Source organism: Dendropsophus ebraccatus, chromosome 2, assembly GCF_027789765.1.
Source record: "Dendropsophus ebraccatus isolate aDenEbr1 chromosome 2, aDenEbr1.pat, whole genome shotgun sequence".
NCBI lineage: Eukaryota > Metazoa > Chordata > Amphibia > Anura > Hylidae > Dendropsophus > Dendropsophus ebraccatus.
The window spans coordinates 196290101-196307494 of record NC_091455.1 but is presented as its reverse complement, the minus strand read 5'-3'; the positions used below and the strand labels follow the sequence as shown (position 1 = coordinate 196307494).

At 42.7% G+C, this 17394-nt stretch overlaps 1 protein-coding gene across 3 annotated transcripts in view; it reads right to left on the bottom strand.

Moving 5' to 3' along the window:
* The window catches only part of ODAD2 (outer dynein arm docking complex subunit 2), a 121726-nt gene that overhangs the window by 63857 nt on the left and 40475 nt on the right, over positions 1-17394 (bottom strand). For all 3 annotated transcript variants that reach the window (XM_069959015.1, XM_069959016.1, XM_069959017.1), the window contains 2 exons: positions 5975-6121; positions 4475-4684 (listed from right to left, as the gene is read on the bottom strand). In XM_069959015.1, the coding sequence (XP_069815116.1) occupies positions 4475-4684; positions 5975-6121 (357 nt within the window). The remainder of the gene's footprint in view (positions 1-4474; positions 4685-5974; positions 6122-17394) is intronic.

The window sequence follows — 17394 nt, the reverse complement described above, 5'->3', positions numbered from 1 at the left end:
CAATGTAATAATAGTTTTACACTGTAAGGAAAAAAAAAAGTAATATGGTGGATATACAGTGTAACTACTATACAAACACTATACTCTCCGGTGACTGGGACTTTCCTTCCCTCTTCAGCTTTCAGGACTGCTCTTGTTTGTATTACATACAAGTGTCTTCTCATCAGGCATCTATTAATTTTTATTAACTGGTATTTTCCAGATGTGGAACATACCCACAAAACTTGCATCCCACCCCCCCCACCCCCCATTTTTTTTTAATTTTTTTAAGATCTCAAATGGATATTTTCTTCTTTCAGATTGAGTCAGTCTTAGAACTGGAAAATTACTTATTGAAGAGCAGAACTCCGGAGCCAAGGGAGGCGGAGCCACCGCTAATGCAGTATACTGCCCGGCTGTCAATGATTAATTAATTCTGCTCATAAACTTTACAAGTTATAAATCTGCCGGCCATAAATCCCCGGATAATGAAAATCCCAGCAATTTCATAAATTGGCAAAACGTAATTATAGGACTGGACATGTCGAGGTATTGTCAATTTTATGGCTGCACACATCGGGGTGGTTTTGCGGTATCGGGTTCTAAAACATCGATGTTTTATCTTCCGTAGAATTTTGAAGGGGGGGGGGAATGTTCTTTTGAGGTTGTGGCAGATTTCTTTTTAGTGTTTTTGATAAAGCAAAAACAACCGAGACATTTTCACAGCTCGACAAATGTTTTGCCAGAGAAAACCTGGTTCTGCTAGCAAAGCGAAAATGTTCATAGCCACAGCCCCAGTATATACATAAAGTGGTGATTGCCGGGGCTCATGACTGGTTACTTATGGAAGGCTCTGATCGCCTCTGAACGCTCTCCATGGGCAGGTTATATGCAGAGTCAGGTTTATTATATCCCTTCCTGTTGTATCTATTAGTGATGCACGATGCACCGAAATATCGATACTAATATCGATATTCGGGGCAAAAAAACGGTTCGGTACCAGGATTTCCTGGTATCGATACTTTATGTTAAGATGTGCAATAGCGTAGCTTAACATAGAGTATAGTGCAGAGAACACGGCCGGCGGCTATCTGAGCGCCGGCCGTGTTCTCTGTGTGCTCCCCACCCCCCGCGCGGCTCACCAACTCCTTCTCCATGCTGCCCAGTCCCGGTGTCATCTCTCTCCCCCGCGCTTACCAACTCACCAGCTTCTGCTCCATCTCCATGCTGCCCGGTCAAGCAGGTCAGTGAGCCAGCGTGCCACAGCACATGTGTCACGGCCGGGGGTTGACCCCACACTACCCACTGGCCGACCCCTGTTCTGCAACCAGCGGGGTCCGTCCGGGTATGGCATGCCGTTGTCACTATGGAGCGGTATTCATACTGGGCTGTGCTCCGCTGTGACTCCCGGCCCCCGCACACAGGCCGCAGCCTCCTCACTACGGGACAATCTCTAAAGCAATCGGCTACTGTGTACGGAGCGGCTCGGATGCTGCTGACACTTCACAGCGGAATCTACACAGTTAGACCGGCTATTTAACTGTGTAGATGCCGCTGTGTCAGCAGCATCCGAGCCGCTCCGTAAGCAGCAGCCGATGGCTTTAGAGATTGTCCTGTAGTGAGGAGGCTGCGGCCTGTGTGCGGGGGCCGGGAGTCACAGCGGAGCGGGGAGGGAGGGGGGAGTGACGCCGGGACCGGGCAGCATGGAGCAGGAGGTGAAGGTTCTGCTCCACTAAAACTATTTCTATCCCCAATGTACTATACTAGTGCTGGGTCAGCACTAGTATAGTATGTTGGGGACAGTAGTTGTATGGCTAACACATAACACTAGTATGGCATGTTGGGGGTAGTAGTTGTATAGCTGCGTGTCAGCCATACAACTACTATCCCCAATATACTATACTAATGTTATGTGTCAGCCATACAACTACAACCCCCAATATACTATACTTGTTTTATGTGTCAGCCATACTAGTACCCACAACATACTATACTGTGCATCTGCCTTACTACTACCCCCAACCTATTATACTGTGCATCTGCCTTACTACTACTACCCCCAACCTACTATACTGTGCATCTGCCTTACTACTACTACCCCCAAACTACTATACTGTACATCTGCCATACTACTATTACCCCCAACCTACTATACTGTGCATCTGCCATACTACTACTACCCCCGACCTACTATACTGCGTGTCAGTCATACAACTACTACCCCAACATACTATACTGCGTGTCAGCCATACAACTACTACCCCCAACATACTATACTGCTTGTCAGCCATACAACTACTACCCCCGACCTACTATACTGCTTGTCAGCCATACAACTACTACCCCTGACCTACTATACTGCGTGTCAGCCATACTACCTTCCCAATCTCGCACAGTAAACAGTGTTCAAAGCTGCAAATCATTGCGCACTAAAAAAAGACTCGAAAAAACTACAAAATACTAAACTTTTGTAACATTTGTACAGTGTAAGTTGTAAATTAAAATGAAAATACAGTCATACCTTGGTTTAAGAGTAACTTGGTTTAAGAGCATTTTGGTTTAAAAGCTCACAGTTTTTCAAAATTGTGACTTGGTTTAAGAGCATTGCTTTGGTTTAAGAGCTCCCAGTACTTGGTTGGAGGTGGAGTGGGGGAGGGACATGGTCTGCATAGCGGGGTCTACAGCACTGTACTCTGACACAGGAAGTCTCCCTCACCTTCCAAATCATAGCTGATCCACTTCAGGCTGGGGCTTACTTCAGGGGACAGGACTGTGAAGGTAATCTCTGCATAGCTGTAACCCCTCTCTCCCCAGACAGAGAGCTGCATGTATGTGCCCACATCTGCCCTGTTCATTCCTTCATGCTCCCTGCAGTCTCTGTCAGCCAGTGTGTTTCCCATCCTCTCCATTACTGTACAGTAACTTATAATATCACAGATTCTGCTGTTTCTAAATGTTTGTTTCATCTGTTTTGCATGTTATTCAGAATGATAAATATTTATTTTTGGGGGTGTGGAACCAATTGTCTGGATTTCTATGATTTCCTATGGGAAAATTTGCTTTGGTTAAAGAGTGGATTTGGATTACAAGCGCTGCCCCGGAACCAATTATGCTTGTAATTCAAGGCACCACTGTATATTGTACCATTGTAATAGTACCGAACTGAAGAATATAGATAACATGTCAGCTATATTACATAGTGAACATTGGGGAGCGTTATTTCTGCAGTTGGGGGGGGGGGCGCATTATATTGAATCATTATGGGGGGGGGGCGCGTTATACGCCAAGTATCGAAATGGTATTGAGTATCGAAATAAAAAAAGTTGGTATTGGTATCGAACTCAAAATTCTGGTATCGTGACATCCCTAGTATCTATAGCAACCTAAAGCGCTCTAGTCCTGCAATCACCTGAGCATTGTAGTATGTTTGCATCACTGAGGTATTAGTTGCAGGGTGCACATTTTTACTGGAGGATCGCGGTCACACCTGCTGGGTGCAATATGTCTTCTCAGCTACAAGACTTTTCTTATCATCCCTGTACTGTGACACGATGTGTACAATATTCCTGTATATGACTTTATCATGTGTATTGTTTTGCTGTGTGGATATAGCAACTTAGTGGCCTATTATGTGTGCGTTATTGCTTTGTTGTGATATCATGGTATGACTTAACCATTTACTGCGCCATTACTCACTAGGTAACATCAATCGGTAGAATATTTCTATACAGATTATCCTAATTTTATGATATTACTGTGTACACTATTCATGTACTGTGACATCACTGTGTATTATCTCTGTACTGTGACATCACTGTGTGCACTGTCCATGTACTGTGACTAGAGGTGAGCGAACTTACAGTAAGTTTGGGTTAGCTGGAACCAAACTATCGGCATTTAAAGGGGTACTCCAGCAAAAAGCCTTTTCCCAGTAATTGAAACACATTACAAAGTTTTATAACTTTGTAATATGCTTCAATCACCTATCTGCCCCCCTTCCCTGTCTTTTCCCCCTCAATCCCCAACCAGGAAGTGAAGTAAACTCATTCTTACCTAATGACTGTTGACCCCAGGCTGCTCTGTGGCAGCCATTTTGTGACAATAACATCATCAAGAGGGAGGCGGGTCTAAGCCCTGTTAGGCCAGCCTCCCTTTGTCAGATGGCTCAGGTTGCTCAGCTCTGATTGGCTGAGCAAGCTGTAAGCCATCTAACAGTTTTGCAGAGTCAGTTAGACATCGCAGGAGACAAAGTGCATCATGGGAAAGCCCAAACCAGGAAGTAAAGAAAAAATTAAGCCACCAACTGTAGCCTTAGGGACCTGCAAACAGCAGGAAATTCAAACAGAGACAGACTCTGGATTGGTTGTTCTTTTTTATCAGCGCCAGAGTACCCCTTTAACTCCTGGTGGCTCGAGAGGGATGCGGCCCTGGAAAACTTGGATAGCGTACATAGAGAAGTAGAAATTTCAGACAATTACAAGGACAGAATATTTACCAGTCTTTTAATGCCGCCATGTTGCCTCACTGTTCGTCTGGCTCGTCGGAACTTTGCCACATTTGCAATTGTTTCTGCTGCCAGGCATTTCAGATCCTTGTCCTGGCAGTCAAGAATTTTGACCATGGTCTGAAGTCCCCCGAGATCAGCTATAGCACTTCTGATCTGTGAATTGTGACTTATTTCTTTTAAGATCTTCAGAGCTCCAATCTATAAATAAAAAAAAGAATATATTTAAAGCTGCGGGGCACAGGAGAGAAGACTGGGAACGGAGAGAGGTAACGTGTCAGGTGTTTGGAGAATTGTCAGCTGTCGGCCACATATCGCTATTACACGTAGTGATGAGCGGTCGGCGCCCAATGATTTTAGGTCCAAACCCTAAATCAACGATCAGCCGATGATCGCTTCATTGCCTGATTGTTGTCTCTATTACATGGAGCCATATTCGGCCAAATAGGCCCGCTTATGGCTCCGTATAATAGGGCCCTTAGACCCCGACTGATCAACACTTTTGACATGATAAAAGTCCTGTCAAAAAGTTTTGACAAAACTGCAGGTACTCTTTAATAACATTTTTTATGTCCTCTAAAGAAGGCTACAGAAAACAGAAAAATATGCCACACCTGGTACACAAAATATGCTTTGGTTAGTCCTTCCACCATGTTAAACTACCCTCAAAAATAAGGTTTGCCCTTGCATGTATACAGTATATCTACTGTATACATGAGGCATAAAAATCATGCGCTTCCCATGTACTTACTACTTGTCTAAAATCAACCAAATCACAAAACCGTGGCAATTCACATAAAAAAGTGCAGTCAGTTACTGCCTTTAGTCTCCCAGCTTTATGCACATCTTAAAGGGGTACTCCAGAGAAAATCTTTTTCTTTCAAATTAACTGGTGTCAGAAAGTTATATAGATTTATCATTTACTTTTATTTAAAAATCTCAAGTCTTCCCATACTTATTAGCTGCTGTTTATCCTGCAGGAAATATTGTTTTCTTTCCAGTCTGACACAGTGCTCTCTGCTGCCACCTCTGTCCGTGACAGGAACTGTCCAGAACAGCAGCAAGTCTCCATAGAAAACCTCTCCTGCTCTGGACAGTTCCTGACAAGGACAGAGGTGGCAGCAGAGAGCACTGTGTCAGACTGAAAAGAATACACCACTTCCTGCATGACATTCAGCAGCTGATAAGTACGGGAAGACTTGAGATTTTTAAATAGAAGTAAATTACAAATCTATATAACTTTCTGACACCAGTTGATCTGAAAGAAAACGAGTTTTGCCGGATAATCCCTTTAACAGCTGTCAAAGTGGGATGCATACTATGTCTATGAGCGGTATCAGGCTATGACTGATCGCCTCAACAAAGCTTCATATAGCTGTAGAGGTAACTCGAGGACACTCCCGCAGTTTTTGTGTGGTTACGTTTTTATACACTTGTATTAGTTTTATTGGATAGTTTATAACACTTTGCACATGTGTTCATCTTCCATACCTTGCACTTGATTTCTTCTGTGTCCAGCAGATTAATAAGAACCTCCAGCCCTCCGACGTCTCGTATCGCCAGCTGACATGTTTCTTGCGTGAGATTAAAATCTCTCATTGAGCACAGAGCAATAACAGTAGCCGTCTGGTTACCTCCCTAAAACACACAGGGAAGAAATACCATCAATTCCTACAAATTAAAAGCTGCCTATAACGTGCCTCAGATCTGTCCTGGACGCGTAGAAAAATACAATGAAAACTAAACATTTATTATACCGATAAACTTTTCAATATCCTACGGTAAGTATAACATACATCAGAAAGGGGGTCAATGTTCAGATGAGAAGAGTCTATTTAGATGGTGCCCTTTTGGCCGTTCACAGACCCCGCTAGATAGGCAACATTTCTCTATTGCACATAAACAGATGTCAGTCAAAAAATATTCCCTTTTTTTTTTTTGTTCACAATTAATTCTAAATGGTTTTCCATTGAAAAGAAGGAGATCCATTTAGCTGTTTGTTTTAACCTAGACTCACAATGTAAAAAAGCTGAGTGAACGGACCAGAAGGACGGAGAGGTATGATCTCACCCTAACAATTGCACATGTACTGTATAGACTTCATTATAGAATAAACATGACTAGTAAAGTTATATTGAAGAGAACCTGTCAGCTCTTCCAACCTGTTCTAGTAAATACATGCATAGCATTTAAAGGGGTTGCTCACCCAAAAAAAATTCTTTCAAATCAACTGGTGCCAGAAAGTGCCAGAGATTTGGAATTACTTCTATAAAAAAATCTCATATTCCATTACTTGTTGTACAGTACTAGCTGTTGTATGTCCTGCAAGTAGTGGTGTATTTTTTCCAGTCTGGAGAGCAGGATAGGTTTTCTATGAGGATTTGCTGCTGCTCTGGACAGTTCCTGACATGGACCAAGGTGGCAGCAGAGAGCACTGTGTCAGACTGGAAAGAATACACCGGTTCCTGCAGGACATACAGCCGCTGATAAGTACTGGAAGACTTAAAGGAAAAGTCTGGGGAAAATTTTTATTAAATTATTGTATTACCCCCAAAAGTTATACAAATCCCCAATATACACTTATTACGGGAAATGCACATAAAGTGCTTTTTCCCTGCACTTACTACTGCATCAAGGCTTCACTTCCTGGATAACATGGTGATGTCACTTCCTGGATAAAATGGTGATGTCACTTCCTGGATAACATGGTGATGTCACTTCCTGGATAACATGGTGATGTCACTTCCTGGATAAAATGGTGATGTCACTTCCTGGATAACATGATGATGTCACTTCCTGGATAACATGGTGATGTCACGACCCGACTCCCAGAGCTGTGCGGGCTGTGGCTGCTGGAGAGGATGATGGCAGGGGGACACTAAGGGACATAGGGCACTGGAGGGACACTGAGCATCCCTCTGCCATCATCCTCTCCAGCAACTACAGCCTGCACAGCTCTGGGAGTCGGGTCGTGACATCACCATGTTATCCAGGAAGTGACATCACCATGTTATCTGGGAAGTGACATCACCATGTCATCCAGGAAGTAACATCACCATGTTAGCCAGGAAGGGACATCACCATGTTATCCAGGAAGTGAAGCCTTGATGTAGTAGTAAGTGCAGGGAAAAAAAGCCCTGTATAGGCATTTCTCGTGATAAGTGTATATTGGGGATTTGTATAACTTTTTTTTTTTGGGGGGGGGGGGATATAATACTTTAATAAAAGTTTTCGTTCTTCTTTAAGAAATTTTAATAGAAGTGAATTACAAATCTCTGGCACCAGTTCATTTGAAAGAAAAAAATAACTTTAATATAACACCTCTGGAGCATCTTTTCTTGGAACTCCCCGTTATGCTGTTGCTCTGTTATTCTCCTTAAAAAGTTAACAATAAAAAGACAACTGGGTGTTACCAGTTGGCAGCATGTCCCTACGCAGTATGACATTGTCCAATCAGACCAGGCAGTGTCAGATTGTGTAGAAAATGCAACTCTAACTCTTTTTGGATACAGCAGGGAGAAGCATTTAGCTGTGCGCTTCCCCCCCCCCCCCCCCAAGCTTGCTAGTCAATCTGGCTTCATGCAAAAGATGCGCACCATTGTAAGGGGCCTATTCCACAGAGCGATAATCAGCCAAGAAGACCTGCAACATGTGTAGGCAATGTATGATGTTAAAACAAGAGCTGCAAGGTCATCAGTAATGATGTCCCTGCAGCCCTCGCTAAACGATTATCGGGACGTGGAATAGGCCCAGTAAACAAGCGCCGATCTAGCAGATTGGCGCTCGTTTACATTATTGATCGGGTCCCCATCAGCCTGTGGAATAGGACCCTAAGTCTATGGAGTTCATCTCCTGCAACAAGTCGGACCAAGTGGTAAACCGGGGAGTGGAGCAAACAGTCATGCATTTCTCTTGGTTACCTGTAGTGATCAAAGGGGGTCTCAGCACTCAGATCCCCAACCGGTTAGAACTTTGCGTCAAATGTCAAACATTTCTCATTCAAATGACAATATTTTAACGTTTAACTTATTCTGTTAAAACTGTATAGCATTCATGTGGTTTCAACATCATCTACAAAAAATGGTGGACACCTCTTTGATTGAACGTATTTTGCTATACTGGTCAAAATGTCAAAAATGTCAAACATTTCTTATTCAAATGACAGTAACGCTTTAACTTATTCTGTTAAAACTGTATAGCATTCATGTGGTTTCAACATCATCTACAAAAAATGGTGGACACCTCTTTCATTGAACGTATTTTGCTATACTGGTCTACATCAATCATTCTGACAACAAGGTGGCAATACAGTTATCCTGCATGTTTGGTAGAATGATACCCCTTTGAAAACATGAAGTCATCGAGCACAAAGAGAAGCTGAAGAGTGATCATTACGACCCCCGGGAGACGTAGAGTGTTACATAATGTTATCCTAACGTATCTGCTTAATGCTGGCCTCTACGAATTTCTGCGAGACTATGGCCGATCCGTCCAGACACCTTCTGAAGTGGAGCAATCAGGAGAAGAGCTCAAGACCAAAGCAGTAATCAAACCCACCATTGCTTCCACACGGTTCCTCATCTGGGTAAACTCTACACGACCTCGTACTATTTCGAGCAGCTGAAGTAAACGTTATTCTGCTCCTTCGCCGTTCCCTGTCGCAGAGTCTTTTGACCTCAACCCAATCAGACAGGTTATTAGCACAAGGCTGAATGTAAATGCTCCGGAAGCTCAGCTTTTCTGCCTTAATACTGGTTCTTTCTGACCCCGCACCATTTTAACATTGGGAGTTCAACTGCTAAACTCATTTGGTTTAATGAAAAGCAATTACAATCGAGACTAAACTGTAATATTGTAAATGACTTTTTCTGCCAGCAGGTTGACTGTACGTAAATACTTACAGAAAGACCGAGTCTGGCTTATCGCTTCAGTTCCAACCAGCTAGAATGAATTCTCATCTAAGAAGGAACACTAAGGGTCCTATTCCACGGGCCGAGCAAGGCCCGATCAACGATGTAAACAAGCGCCGATCTGCTAGATTGGCGCTCGTTTACTGGGCCTATTCCACGGCCCGATGATTGTTGAGCGAGGGCTGCAGGGACATCGTTACCAATGTCCTTGCAGCCCTTGCACCATACATTACCTGGCAGGACTTCTCCTCCACTCCGTCTTCCTCCCCGGGTCCCGCGGCACAGCATTAACTCCAGTGCCGCCTGTCTGAGCTGTCAGACCACTCAGCCAATCACTGGCTGTGGCGGTCCTGGCCTGTGATTGGCTGAGTAGTCTGACAGCTCAGTCAGGCCGCTCCAGAGCTGCTGATGCTGCGCTGCGGGACCCGGGGAGGAAGACGGAGCGGAGGAGAAGTCCTGCCAGGTAATGTATGGTGCTTCTCAAATTGTCGGTCGCCCGCCGCTCACCGCTATTCCACCGTAGCAATGCGCAGTGGGGGATCGATGATTTTAGGTCTGGCCCTAAATAAACGATCAGCCAATGACACGATCATCGGCTGATCGTTTTCTCTATTCCACCGAGTGATGATCGGCCGAATCGGGCCGATTCGGCCGATTATCGCTCCCGTGGAATAGGCCCCTAAGGCTATGTTCAGACAACGTCTTTTTTTAGGCAAAATAATGGCCGTTGTTTGATAATGACAATCATAAATAATGGTCATGATCATTACTGATGTCATTCTAAAATAACAGCCGCTAATATAGCCATATTAAGGCGTTGTGTGAACATAGCCAAAATCCGTCTTATGTAGAAACGTTCCTAGTGTCCAGACATTTACATATCATTATTAAATATAAAGAAGCACTCCTGGATTTTTGTTCTTGGCCATATAATGCACATTCACCATCACTATTGTTGCAGTGTCATCTGTTTCATCCCAGTTCTGCTGTATCTATACATTGCCACTCCAATCAGTCACCATCTTGACTTTGAGACTTCAAACTGCACCCTCTCCCTTTTACAATCTAACAATCCCATGATGCATCAGCTTTGCTAAAGCCAGTACCATCTCCGCCTCCTGGATTTTTTTTCTTGGCTATATAATGCACATTCACCATCACTATTGCTGGTGTCATCTGTTTCATCCTAGTTCTGCTGTATCTATAAATTTCATTACCACTCTGATCAGTCACCATCCTGACTTTGAGACTTCAAACTACACCCTCTCCCTTTTACAATCTGCTAACAATCCCATGATGCATCAGCATTGCTAAAGCCAGTACCATCTCTGCTGCCTTGTATGGGTCAGTCCAGGCAGTTTCATCATATAGAAAGTTATGCTGGCTGAGATGGTGACCCCAATGAGAGCACAGAAACACATGTAATTTCTATGGTTCTGCTGGTTGCTACTGGAAACAGTCAACAGCCAATCCTAGTACAAGTGATTTTAAGAAACTCTGTGATAGGTTTTATGGAGGGGTGAGGGGCCGAGGGGGATGAGGGAGCAGGAAGAGGAGAGAAATATACCAGCAGTTTGGAGACTGTCCGGGCAGATAGAACGCTGGATTCCCCCCTTCATAGAGCATAATGGACATAGAATTCCTGCTTCTTCTGAGGGGGAAGGTAGGAAAACAGCTTTTTGAGTACAGAAGGAAAATCTTTTGCTTAATAAAAAATATTAATAAAAAAAGAGTTTCTTAAAATCGCTTGTACTATTGATACTTGAAAAATGACATTTAAATTACACTTTAAGTTTCACAAAGTTATTTTTTCCCACTAAGATTTCTTAGAGCTTTTTTCACTGACAACAAAATACTATATTGCGCCCAGTGTAAAATGCAAACCAGCAGCGTACTCTCTATACTGTAAATATATTGAGTTGGAAGATTTCAGCTCTGAAGCCTGAAAAATTCTAACTACAGCTCTGGGCTCTACAGGATCAGTAGAAAATACCTAATGCAGTAATGTAATATATTCACAAAAGTTTCTTAGCTGTGGATTATATAAACTAACATTATAAATGTTATGCACCAAAAGTAAAAAGGTATATTATACTAACAAATATTTTATTATAGTAATTACGAGGAATAAATCGGAATTATTAATGGGCAGGTAGCAGCAAGGTTCAGGCCATTTCTCCTGTTATTTTGTCAAAACATTACAGTTTCCGGTATGTCAGTAAATTTTTGTTCTTTTTCTGTATATATAGCACGAGCGCTATGTATCTTGGAGTAACATTTGTTATTATTACACGTAGCATCAATGCCACTAATGAGGCCGAGAGCAGAGGAGATTACATGCTTGAGTGTTATTATATTAAAAAATTTATAGTGTTACATTCATACTCAGTCAGTTTATGTTATTGGGCCTTAGAGAGCAACCTACTTTCTGAGGCTTGGAAGAGGGCCGAGCGCTAGATCTGTAGCGGGGTCATGTGGCCGGGAAGATTTATGAGGTAAGAGAAAGAGGAAGACTGTTGTTTCACAGCGCTGTGTTTGGGATGGCATTTAGGTCTGAAATATGCCCGTCTCCGAATTACAAACAATTTAAGTCATGAAAACATTTGTGGGGAAGTTTAAACTGCGTGAGCCTACCTAAACAGAACATGCTGTGCCCGCAGCGTGTCATGAGCTCATTCAGCAAATTCAATTACATGTGTACAGGAGGTTTATTTCACGTTTGTTGGGGGATAGAGGCAGAAATTCGAGTTACTAAGGTAAAGTGAAAAAAAAAAAAAACTTTATGTAAGGCCACGTGTATCCAGCTGGCAACGATGACAGATCCAGAATTAAACAAGGACACGTCAATGGCTGACCAAAGTGGTAGGTGGACACGTCTACGGAAACTTACAAAAAACAAGGTTCTCCTGCTATTTATTATATAACTCAGATGAATCGGACAAAAAGAGAAGGGTGGCCTCTGTTCTGAAAATCGGCAAAATAGACTACAAAGAGCTTCTCTCATTCTCAAGTAGAGATGATCGAACATTGGAAAATCTTAGTTTCTATAGAACTCGAACCTTGTCGAACCTTCAGCATTTAATTCCCGATGCCTTTCTGGTCCGTGGGGAAGAAGGAGACAGACCGAGTACCGCCTGGAATTCTGGGATTCCAGGCGGTACCCAGGCTGTCTCCTCCTTCCCCGCGGACTGGGAAGGCATCGGGAATCAAATGCGGAAGGTTCGAGTTATATAGATTTTCTGATGTTCGATCATCTTTATTCTCAAGGACTAGTGATGAGCCAACTTACTGAACGTTCGGTTCGTCCAGACCCAAACACTCAGCATTTAACTCCCGGTGGCTGGAGAAGTTAAGTGCAACCCTAGGCCATAGGCTGTATCCATGTTTTCCAGGACTCCCTAGGTATGCATCCAACTTCTCCGGGAGTCAAATGCCAAGTGTTTGGGTTTATTCAATAAGATCGCTCATCACGGTCAAAGAGCTGACATATTTGTGCATTACACACATAAGATTTTTATTGTATAATGTTCCATATCGCCTACGATAGCACCACAGGGAATGTGCACATTTGGGTGTGTGAGGGGGGGGGGTAGTCTCCCAGGTGTTCCAGTTGATCTCTGGTTTGTTTCTCCAATACCAGGCAAGCTTATCAACGAGGGAACATACTTAAAAAAATGGGAGAAGGACAACCCATTTCAGCTCTGTTTGGTTTTGGAAAAAGAAATCCAATAATTCAGACTAAGCACTCTCTGGACACTGCCCAGCAACCATTTATACAACAAAAGCAGTAACAATTACATAACGAGAGTTGAGCAAAGCGCTCATCTAAGCGAGGCAAATCCCTTTGTTTGATCAGCGATCTGCTCATCAAGCCACCGAAATTCCCGCACTGTTCCGCTCCCTGTAGTTCCACTCCGGGTGCCAGGGAAAAGCTGGATCCAATCCTGGGAAACTGGGAGAAGTTTCCCAGGATTGGATACAGCTGGGAGGAGTGGCAGAAATCAGAGCAGCGCTGGAAGCCTGGCGGCTTGATGAGCAGAGCGCTTCGCTTAGATGAACGCTTCACTCAAGTGCTTTCTTTTTGCTTTAGTGGGCAGTAAAACTTTAAGGGGTTATCCAGTGTTACAAAAACATGGCCACTTTTTCCCCTCTATCGTCTCCAGATTGGGTGTGGTTTGGGACTCAGTTCCATTGAAGTAAATGGAGCTTAATTGCAAACCACACCTGAGCTGGAGACAAGAGAGGGAAAAATGTGGGCATTTTTTTTGTAGCGCTGGATAACCCCTTGATAACCCCTAAAGCCTGACAGCCAACCCAGTATCCTGAGAGGTCTGACACTCCTTATACAACCTCACTATACACACTGTAAATGACCATTATTAGTCCACAACAACGGCTGGTACTCCTATAATAATCACGGCCGTTGTTATAAAATAATAATTTTGATGGTGTGTGAACATTTTTTATAACCTACGCCACAAGTTTTAATTATTTGGGGAACAGGCTTGGTGACGAGGGATAAAGTCCTTTAAACTTTATTAACATAGTTTAAAAAGTATATAATAAATGTAAGATATCTATGTATACTATAAGACTATATTAATACAGGTCTCAGGGCATAATGTAGGAAAAGAAGAAGAACGAGCCAGGAAAAGTATCTGGAGATAGGCCGACTAATAGACCTACAATAATTGGGGAGGGAAAGTTGATCGTTCTTTGTCTGGACAACAAATGACTGGAACATTTCAAGCATTTACTGTAAGTCATTTTGAGTTTCAGAAAATGGAAAGTCAGGGGGTCAGGGTGTAATTCTGAGACATGCTGGAAGAGGAAGAAGAACTTTTTAAAAGCCATTTTGATTCTAAGTACGGTATTCATTGTCTTCCATTCTTTGTAACTTACAGATATAATAGGTGGACTAAATAAGATTGCGGGAATTATGAAAGATCTTCAGGTCAATTCTATTGTTAATCACATTTCCAGGGCGGTTATCCCCTGCATTTGACTAATATATGTAATGGAGACATATGAAAAAGATTTTCCTAATCACACATTGATAGAACATGGAATGGAAAACTATCGTGGAGCACCAGCCGAAGCAGAATAATACATCTCACATATTTTTGAAATTGTCCCTTTACTAACTTAATCTAAACTCTACATTATATTTGGTTTCTGCAGTTTTACACAATCTATATAATATATGGTATGAATGCAATTGTCTTATAACTGGATACAGTCTACCCGAATAGGGAAAAATTATGTTCTGTAGTTAAAGCGCTTGTATCTTCATTCATAAAACTTAATACTCTACATACTGATGTACCTTGGATGCCATACAAAATAAAATGTGAGGATAAACTGGAACCAAACAGGAAACCAGCAGGACAACTGAACAGTGAGGAAGACAATATATAACTCTAGATAATTTGGATAAGTATGATGGTTCCGCCATTGGGTCCAAGCTCTAATACAAAAAAAAAAAAAAAGGTCCCGTTGTGGAGTGGTTGGAGTCCCGGGATGTCTTCTGCCAGGACTGAGTGGTGATGAGTATCAGGCCAAAGTGAAAAAGATGGCAGAATGAAGGTGGCAATAAAAAATATAAGGTGCCTTGAGAAAAGTTGGAATAGCTTGAAAAGTTCCAGCGAGTTGGGGTATGAGAGAACATATTGCAGTTGGGAATTGGGCTGATATGGCAATGGATTTGAGGCTGGGTGTCTGGGCCCTGGCTGGTGAAGCAGGGCGTGAGGTAGATGGTGAGAAATGTAGATAGGATATCTAGGCCTTGGGAGGTATTGTAGGGGGTAGAGAAGACACACAGTGGCGTTCTCATACAGGGTACTAGTGAAGGTAAGAAAAAAAACTGGTCTAATGAGTAATAATCGTGAAGTATTTGTAAATATTATGTATAAAGTATATATCCTCAGAAGATACACTGTATTCTGTTTTTTGGGTAATGGCAGTAATGCTGTTTATGATATTTTTATATGATATTGGAAAATAAAAAATAAAAAAAGACCCAAAGCTCCAGTGCAAACCACACCGATTGTGAGGGCAGCAACTTGCCACTAGGGTCTATTTCTCATGGGACAAATCATAAATATCCTATTAGACTTTACCGATGTTGTGTCCTGTATGGGCAATAGCAAGTGCAAAGTTTCTAAAAGCTTTAAAATGGATGTGTACAAGTTCTGAACAGTTTACACTTACATTTTTCAATTCTTAAGGTACCCAATTCTTAAGGCACTAACATCACCTAGTCCCCTCTCTCAATGGTTAATCTGATAAAACCATGCAGGTTATTATTTTACAGGAAACACGTTTAATCTGATGGAGTGATAGAACGCTGGCATGACCACCACTCTGAACATTGTAATTGGACTGACAGTGACAGCTGTGTGATCTTCATAATTTCCATATTAGTTAATATAGTGGCGGTCAACACATCTTCCAACACATTTCAGTTGGTTCAGCAATGAGCCATGACTAAGGGCTTAATGGGAACCAATCAGCCCAATCGGGCTGATATGGTTACCTGAACCACTGTATACAGCTCCTGCAGCAGCCGCAGCTGCAGCGGGAGCTGTATACCAGAAGAAAAGCACTTTAATCACCCGGGCGCATGACAGGCAGAGGCGGGGAGGTAGCCATCTGGGCAGCTCCCCGCCCGTGTCTAGTCACCGCTCTCTGAGGGGATGAATGACAGGCAGAGAGGTCCCTTACTGGCCTATCTGCCCATCAATCATCCCTCTGAGCCCGTTGACAGGCAGAAAGCAGTGACTAGACATGGACGGGGAACCGCCCAAATGACTACCTCCCCGCCTCTGCCTGTCACGGGCCCGGGTAATTAAAGTGCTTTTTTTCCGGTATACAGCTACTGCTGAAGCCGCGGCAGGTATGTACGTGGCTTCTAAAGGAGCTGTATATGACGGTTCAGGGAACCATATCAGTTTGATTGGGCTGATTGGTTCCCTTTAAAGGTTAACTCAGGGGATTTTTCTTTCAAATCAACTGGCAACAGAAAGTTCGGAACTGTTCAGAGCAATGGAGGTTTTTTAAGGGGATTTGTCACTGCTTTAGACAGCTCCTGTCAGGGACAAAAACAATTTAGCCGGAGTACTCCTTTAATCGGCCCAAAACGCGTTGGTTTATGTCTTTTGTGTCTGGTTGCTGTTTTGGAAACCTAATAAAGCTGCAAGTATTCACTTTATCCTTGGATGTGAGCTGGAGTTTCTCCTGTTTTTATAAGTTTTTATTATGACCTATCCTGTTAACAGGTAAGAAATGCTATTAGTAGGTCAACTCCACGGCTGTGTTAATGTAGACCTAACAAGCCAATAAGTAGCCTCTCTGTATGAAAATCCATCTAATATAAAATCAGTGACTCCAGGACGAACTTTTAACCGGAGCGCCAACTGGAAAAAGTTAGGAAATGCTGGCACAATATTACAAAACAAAAAAATAAAACAAGAAACCTTTGGAAATCTCACCCTAATAGTTTCCTCCTATGCACTGTAACACTGCAATCATTTCTTATCCAAAACTAAATGCAGCCCTTGAAAACAGCAGGCAACCCCAGGGCCAAAAGGCTGTCATTAACTCTTCATTAAAGTATTAGAACCAAAATATTGTTTGGGCAGGTGCCCACGGTTTAGGCAAGAGATTTTGTTTTCTAATACTGTTCGTAACGCCACAGTAGAAACCTACAGTGATTTAGTTAATACGGCAAGACAGACACTGTACGAAGTGTTGAAAAACCTAAGAGTGAACACACGTTTCGAATTTCCTAAGAGCAAATAGGAGGAGGGAAAAAAAACTGGAAATGCATCATGGGAAAGTGTAATTTTCATTGGGTATTTGCATACAACACCACAATAGATCTAAACCAGGTGGTCATCCACTATATACATTGTGCACAGTCCAATAAGCCTTTTCCAATGGAGGAAAGCTGTTCTTGGTTGCGGTTAGACGTTTCTATCTAGTAAATCCTAATGCCTGTCA